Source organism: Cherax quadricarinatus, chromosome 64 (assembly GCF_038502225.1).
Source record: "Cherax quadricarinatus isolate ZL_2023a chromosome 64, ASM3850222v1, whole genome shotgun sequence".
NCBI classification, from domain to species: domain Eukaryota; kingdom Metazoa; phylum Arthropoda; class Malacostraca; order Decapoda; family Parastacidae; genus Cherax; species Cherax quadricarinatus.
The window spans coordinates 6,801,790-6,809,543 of record NC_091355.1 but is presented as its reverse complement, the minus strand read 5'-3'; the positions used below and the strand labels follow the sequence as shown (position 1 = coordinate 6,809,543).

The window sequence follows — 7,754 nt, the reverse complement described above, 5'->3', positions numbered from 1 at the left end:
GTACCCCCGCCCTCCCAAGTGAGTGAAAAGCGAAAGCCTGTAATTTTTTTACATTAGTAAAAGGTTCCCGGTTTTTTTTTCTGTCTCATAAATACCAAAAATTAAAAGGGAAAATTTTTTCCCCCTTCCCTATTACACTTGGGTCCACTACAAAACATGTACATGTTTATTTATACCACTTCTGGGGTTTTTAATTTTTATTTTAAATTTCTTGATCTTTTTTTTCCCTTTATTTCATGGGAAGTGGAATAAAAAATTTTCCTCCGTAAGCCATCGGGGCATTATTAAGGAATTTTTAACCCAAAATGCCGGGAACAATGGGTAGTTAAACCCCTTTTTCCCGTAAAAATTCTAAAAAAAATTAAAAAAGAAAAAATTTCAAATGGGAAATCGAAAATTCTTTAATTTGTTAAAAAGATGAAAGAGAGTTTATTGTGGATGTTATGAATGAAGGAAAAAATGGATTTCCAAAGTGAAACAAAGCTGGGGGTGGGGGGTTTTAAATTTGGGAGGAATAAATGGAATTGGGGCAGGGGGTTTCAAATGAGTTGAAAAAAAAGAAAAAGGGGGAATTTAAAAATTTTGAAAAAGGGTAAACTGGGGGGAAAAAGGGACTACAAATATAAATTCCAAAGGGTTATGTGGAAATAAAATAAAAATTTGGGTGTAAAAAAAGGGGTTTTAAAAAAGGGATGTATTTGGGGGAAAAAAAGTGTGAGAGAGAAAGATTCTGGGAAATGTTGAGTGAATCGTGGGGGTTTTGAATCCCAAATGTGAGGGTAATGGTGGTTGGGGATTTCCCTTTCTAAAGTGGGGAAAAAATTTTTATGGAGGGGGATTAGGTTAAATTTGGCGTGCCGGGGGAAAAATGTAAAAAGGGGGGCCTTTAATTTAAAAAATTGAGAAAAAAATTTGGAAAAAGTAATAAAATTTTAAAGGAAAAAAGGGATAAAAAAATATACAAATTTATGTACCCGGGAAAGGGAAGTAGTTTGTTAGATTATGTTTGGTGGATAAAGGGTTTTTGGTTTGGCTCCAGGATGTACATGTTTTTTAGAGGGCCAAAAAAATGTCCAGATCATTATTTTGTTTGCTACAGTTTTGAGTAAATTTGATGGGAAAAAAGGAAGGTGGGAACAACAAGTAAGAGGGGGGTGAGTTATAAAATGGGGGGGAGGAAGTTGGGCCAAAATATAAACGAACCCATTTAAAAAGGTGGGCTTAGTGCCCAAAAAATGGTAGTGGGGGAAGAGAGGTTGGGGAAAAGTTTTAAAAAAGCAGTATTAGAATGTGGGGCCCGAAGTTTTTTGGTTTTTGGGGGGGTGGGGGGGGAGGAAATGGGGGGATTGGTGGACTGATGAAGTAAAAGGGGGTGATAAAGAGAAAAGGTAGCTTTCCCCGAGGTTTTTTTAAAAACAAATGTTATAAGGGAAAATTAGGGAGTAAAAGAAAAAAGGGGAAAGGGGTGAAGGGTGCAAAAAGGGGGCAGATGAAAGGGGTGGGGGGGCTTTAAGAAAATTTTTAAAGAAAAAGAAAAAATTTTGGGTGGTTAAACAAATTTTAAAAAAGCCTAGGGAAGGGATGGTTTTTCAGTTAAAAAAAAGTGGGGGGTTATTTGATGGGAGGGAAGGGGTTTTGGTAGATGGGGAGAATAAAGAGAAATTTTTAAAATATTTTAGGAAAAAAGGGAGGCTTTAAATTCATGCACTGGCCGGGAGGATTTTAAACCCTTTTGGGTGAAGAAGAGCAGAATGTAAGTGTGGTGGAGTCATTGAGGCATTAATTTGAAAGAAAAGGGGGGGAAAACTGGAAAAGTGGGGTCATGACCAAAAAATGTTAAAAACAGGGGGGAAAAGTGTTAATTTGGGGGGTTTTGGGACTTTTTTTTAATAAAAAGTATGAAGGGGAAGGTTTCCTAGGGATTGGGGGAAAAGTATAATCCCTTTTATAAAGGGGAAAGGGACAAAGAAGTTAAAAATTATGGGGGAAAAAGTTTACTGGGTATCCAGGAAAAAATATCCGGGGATTATAATTGAAAAAAATTTGAAGGGAAGACAGAATTAAATTTGGGGTGAGCAAGGAGGCTTTTAGGTGGGTAGGGGATGTGTGGGTCAAGTGTTTTTAAGCAAAATTTAATGGTTTTTTAGATAAAGGGGGGGAAGTTTTTTGCATTTTGGATTTGAAAAAGGAAAATATAAGAGTGGATAGAGGGCAATGTAAAATGTTGCCCGGATATGTGGAATAGGTGTTTGGGTTTAAAATGCTGTAAAAAAGGGTTTTATGGGATAGTGAGGGGTTAGGTTGGGGGGCGTAGAAAAGGGGAATACTTCCCCGGTAAAAATGGTCTTAGACAGGGATGTGAAAATATGTTAAAATTTTTAATATATTTATAGGAAAGGGGTTGTAAAGGGGAAATAAATGCTAGGGTGTTGGGGGGGGTGGGATTAAATTGTAAGGGAAACAAATTTAAAAAGGGGGGAAAAAGTTACTTTTCTTTTATGATATTTGTTTGGGAGATTCTAAAAAAAAATTTCAAAGGTTGGGGGATGGGTTTTAGAATTTTGTGGTGAAATTTAAAATGAACATAGAAAATAAGGTGGGGGTATCAAATGATTTAGATAAAAAAAAAAATGGATATCAAATTGGGAGAAATTTTGGAAAAGTGAAAATTTTTTAGATACTTGGGAGTTGACGTGTCGGGGGATGGATTTATGAAGGATGAGGTTAATTTGAATTTATGGGGAAAAAAAATTGAGTGGGGCGTTGAGGTATATGGAGTCAAAAACGTTATCTGTGGGGCAAAAAAAAGGGGAAAGTATGAAAAGTATTACTAATGGGACCAACACTCTTTTGGATGTGAAGGGTTGGGGGGTAAATGCAGGCCCAGGGGATGGTTTGGGGGCATTTGGGGATGTCCCCGTCTAAATGCAATGTGTGGTGTTTTTATGCAGAAAATTCGGTGTGGAAAAAGGGAAAGGGGTGGAGTTAATAAGCATTAGTCAGAGGGAGAAGAAAAGGGGTTTTTGAGGTGGTTTGGTCATTTAGAGAGAATGGATCAAAATGAATGACATGGGAAAAAAAAATAAATCTATAGGGAAGGAAAGAGGAAAGGGGGAGTCCTCGGGGGGTTGGAAAAGGGGGTAAAAAGGGGGGTTTTTTTTGGGAGGGGCTTTGGGCTTCCAGGAAACGTGCATGGGTGGGAGATAAATAAACGTATCCCCAGGCCCAAAGATCTGTTGGAGTGTAGGGAGGGTAATATTTGGGGAAGGGGTTTAGGGGGCCGGGTTTTTTTCAAAGTGGACTTGGGGTTCTATTAAACTAACCTTTATTTTCAGAAGGTGGGTGGTTGGAATCAGCTGCCTGGACTGGTAAAGCCTGAGCGCATGGATGCTATTGATGAGCGTCGTCTATTGGAGCAGCAGCAGCAGCACCGACAAGAAGAAGCTATACGCCGTGCTCAAGAGCCTGAAAAGATGGTTCATGATAGCATATATAGATTTTTTCGTGATACTGATAGAGGCAGGGAGCCTCAGGTCAAAATACGGTATCCCCCGCCTGCTCACTCTAGTAAACCTCCTGTGGAAAAGCCCACAGCACCTGCAGGCTTGCCAAAGCTTGCAGAACCAAGCTTCAATCTTGGCAACTACCCATCAAATTACCTTTCTAAAGATTCAAAGCTTCAACATCCATCTGAAAGGGTACCCTACTCCCAGTATCATGATCCAAGGGACAAAGCATCTGTTATCATACAGCCAGAAGTGAAATATGAAAAAGCTCCACCTCATTCTTTAAGTCCCAAGCAACGTCCCCCAGAAAGGTCTAGTCCGTACCCACCTGGCTCAGCGTACAAATCACACGATCCATCCCCTTCCCTACACAGAACTAACACCTCGCACCATCCACCTTCTTTGCCTCACAGTGTAGAGTTGACGAAAGCCAGGCAACCTCAGTCATCTCCACATTCTGCTCCTTCACCAGCTCATCCTGATCGCTATTTTCCTCCAGGGGCCAGACCATCACCCACAACGTATACTAATACCCTAATTTCTGCTGGGCTGGTTCCCAATCCAATTCATGTATCCTCTGTTGCTGCAAAGTCCAAGGTTAGCTCGCCTCCGCTCCAGATGTATGGAAAGCCTGGCATTACCACGGGTACTCCTGTTTGTCGTGTTGATTCAAGGCCCACTCAACCTGTTCCTTTAACCAGTAAAGCCCCAGTTACCTGTCCTCCACCTGCTCATTCAGGGAGAGGATCTCTTAGTGAATCCAGGCCTCCAATGCCTTCTCATGAACAGAGGCCTCCCATGGATCGAGGTCCATATGATGCTCGCATCTATCCGCCCACAGTACCTTCGCCACACCACAAGCATGTAGCGGCTCCAGGTCCTCCTCCAGTAAGAATGCCTCCAGCCACATCTCCACATCTTACACCCCCACACATTACTCCACATCCTTCTCCACAGCCAACACAAACACAACCTCTTGACCTAGGCACCCGTGAAGATACTGCATCTCCAAGCAAAAGAAGAACCCAAACACCTACACCACAGGACCCGAAGAAGGCTAGGTTTGAAACCACTAATAATCCGCCATTATTGTCCCGGGTATCAGAACCTAGTCCTCTGTACCCGACTGCTGCCACTACTATTACTACAGTGGAGAACACGGCTGTGGCAGCAAATTTGTCACGTGTAGCAAGCCCAGCTTCACGTCCACCTAGCCAACCTCCCCCTGCTACTACCCCAACATTGCAACGTACAGAAAATTCTTCTTCTCCGGTAACAAATAAAGTACCTGAACCTGAGAAGAGCAGTAGTCCTGGTCCAGTGGGTGGATATGTGCACAAACTTAAAAAAGCTTGGCTTCAGAGACATGAAAATACAGCTGAAATTCTCCCACTTACTACTGCTTCATCAGGTCTTTCAACTAGAGTAGCAACACCACCTCCGGCCAACACTTCTGCACCTTCAAAACCAACTTCATCCACCACAACTACCACCACAACCACCACTACAACTACCACACCAGTCAAGTCAGAATCTAAACCTGTTGCACGTAAGCCAAAAGTTGTGAATAACATACCCAATGGGCATAGTCAAGATATGAAAGATGGAGAGTCAAGCTCTACAGACTCTGAAGGAAGTACTACACAGAAGTCTAAACGAGGTAAAGGAAAAAGAAAATTAAAAAAGATGAAAAGAAGTAGTGATAGTAATAGTGACAGTGAAAAAGACAGTGATGCAAGTGAATCTGCTGTTAAGAATTCTGGACGTTTACCATCAAAAATGGATTCTGAGCCAAAAAAGAGAGGAAGAAAGCCAAAGTCAAAACAAGAAAAGGACAAGGAAGATGGTCCAAAACCAAAAAAATCCAAAGAGGAGCTCCCACAAAGTGACCCTCTGCAGAAACCTCCTGTATCTCAGTTAAAGAAAACAGGGGAGAGTTTTTTGCAGGATGGGTCATGCTATGAGGTGGCTCCCAAACTTCCCAAATGCCGTGAATGCCGTTGGACTGCTCACCAGAGAAACAAGAAAATGCCCAACATTTTTTGTCGTTTTTATGCCTTTCGTCGCCTTCGCTATACTAAAAATGGGCAACTTGCAGTTGCTGGCTTTTCTGATCCCATTAAAGATGCATATGGAGAAGACCTCAAACTCTGGGTGCCAGATGTAGATAATCCTCCAAATGACCTTGATGTTGATACCAGCAAGTTCCTGTTGACTCATGTTGGTGACCAGTTTTGTGACTTGGTAGAGCAAGAAAAAGAAGCAATGGCTCTTCACATGGGTGATGGTAAGTTTTTACCTCTTTTTTTTTTTTTTATGAACCATTTTAATGGTACAGTTAGTTAACCTGTGCAGCATGAACATGCTGCCTTGGTAACTTCTAATTGTGGTCATTTTGTGTCGCTTCAATAGTTGTGATTTTTCTAAAGAATTTTAATGCAGATGGTAATTATAATTATCATTATTACCTATAATCTTTTTTTTTCCCTCCCCATTTAATTTTATCTAATTACATGTGTTTTCCCTATGCGATTTGTATATTGTAATCATTATTTTATCATTGGTACTTTGTCTAATGATTAGAGGTTTCATGTTTTTTAGTCATTAATCATTTTTGTGTGTAATTTACTTAAGTTTTAAAAAATGTAAATGCTTATGTTTTTATTGTGTTTTCTTTGTTGCAGGTGTAATGATGTTTTTATTGCAAATTATTTAGTAGCTAGTGTTCTTACTTTTTTATTACCTATGAATTCCTGAGAGCAATAAATAACTTACTTTAAGAATATCTAACATATTCTTTCCCAGAAATTAGTTTGATAGTATTTACAGTTTTTCCAATGATTTCCTGACATGTCTGTATGGACGTTGGTCTTCCGTATACTCTCTGTTTTTCCACTTTGTTCTAGGCCTTCCCATTCGTATTCTTTTTTATCCTACTTGAATGCAGTCATTCTAGTAGTCTGTGTAAGGTGTTAGATAATTTTTTAAAGTTTCACAACAGCATAAAAGTATATGAAAGACTGGAACTGTTAACAGACATGAGACAACCCAGTGTTCTTGTTCTGTACTGCAGTTCCTCTTGTAATAAAAATGATTTCTGGTTTAGTAATAATTTTCTATATTTTAACCTTTTTCTGGCAACTTTTTTGTAGTCTCGCCTTAAAATGTGTATTTTTTTTATTTGATTTTCCACATATGTTTTCCCTCATATATATAAAAATAAATGTTTGTAAAAAGTTATTTTTTTTTTATTAACACACTGGCCGATTCCCACCAAGGCAGGGTGGCCCGAAAAAAGAAAAACTTTCACCATCATTCACTCCATCACTGTCTTGCCAGAAGGGTGCTTTACACTACAGTTTTTAAACTGCAACATTAACACCCCTCCTTCAGAGTGCAGGCACTGTACTTCCCATCTCCAGGACTCGAGTCCAGCCTGCCGGTTTCCCTGAACCCCTTCATAAATGTTACTTTGCTCACACTCCAACAGCACGTCAAGTATTAAAAACCATTTGTCTCCATTCACTCCTATCAAACACGCTCACGCATGCCTGCTGGAAGTCCAAGCCCCTCGCACACAAAACCTCCTTTACCCCCTCCCTCCAACCTTTCCTAGGTCGACCCCTACCCTGCCTTCCTTCCACTACAGACTGATACACTCTTGAAGTCATTCTGTTTCGCTCCATTCTCTCTACATGTCCGAACCACCTCAACAACCCTTCCTCAGCCCTCTGGACAACAGTTTTGGTAATCCCGCACCTCCTCCTAACTTCCAAACTACGAATTCTCTGCATTATATTCACACCACACATTGCCCTCAGACATGACATCTCCACTGCCTCCAGCTGCAACATTCATCACCCATGCTTCACACCCATATAAGAGCATTGGTAAAACTATACTCTCATACATTCCCCTCTTTGCCTCCGAGGACAAAGTTCTTTGTCTCCACAGACTCCTAAGTGCACCGCTCACCCTTTTCCCCTCATCAGTTCTATGATTCACCTCATCTTTCATAGACCCATCCGCTGACACGTCCACTCCCAAATATCTGAATACATTCACCTCCTCCATACTCTCTCCCTCCAATCTGATATCTAATCTTTTTGTTATCCTCATAACCTTACTCTTTCCTATATTCACTTTTAAATTTCTTCTTTTGCACACCCTACCAAATTCATCCACCAACCTCTGCAACTTCTCTTCAGAATCTCCCAAGAGCACAGTGTCATCAGCAAAGAGCAACTG

At 40.5% G+C, this 7,754-nt stretch overlaps 1 protein-coding gene across 5 annotated transcripts in view; it reads left to right on the top strand.

The window, feature by feature from the left end:
- Positions 1-7,754, top strand: part of Kdm3 (Lysine demethylase 3) — a 1,464,865-nt gene that overhangs the window by 1,425,209 nt on the left and 31,902 nt on the right. For 3 of the 5 annotated variants that reach the window (XM_070098742.1, XM_070098743.1, XM_070098740.1), the window contains one exon: positions 3,336-5,793. In XM_070098742.1, coding sequence (XP_069954843.1) covers positions 3,336-5,793 — 2,458 coding nt within the window. The remainder of the gene's footprint in view (positions 1-3,335; positions 5,794-7,754) is intronic. The other 2 variants (XM_070098744.1, XM_070098741.1) reach the window with 1 other exon arrangement.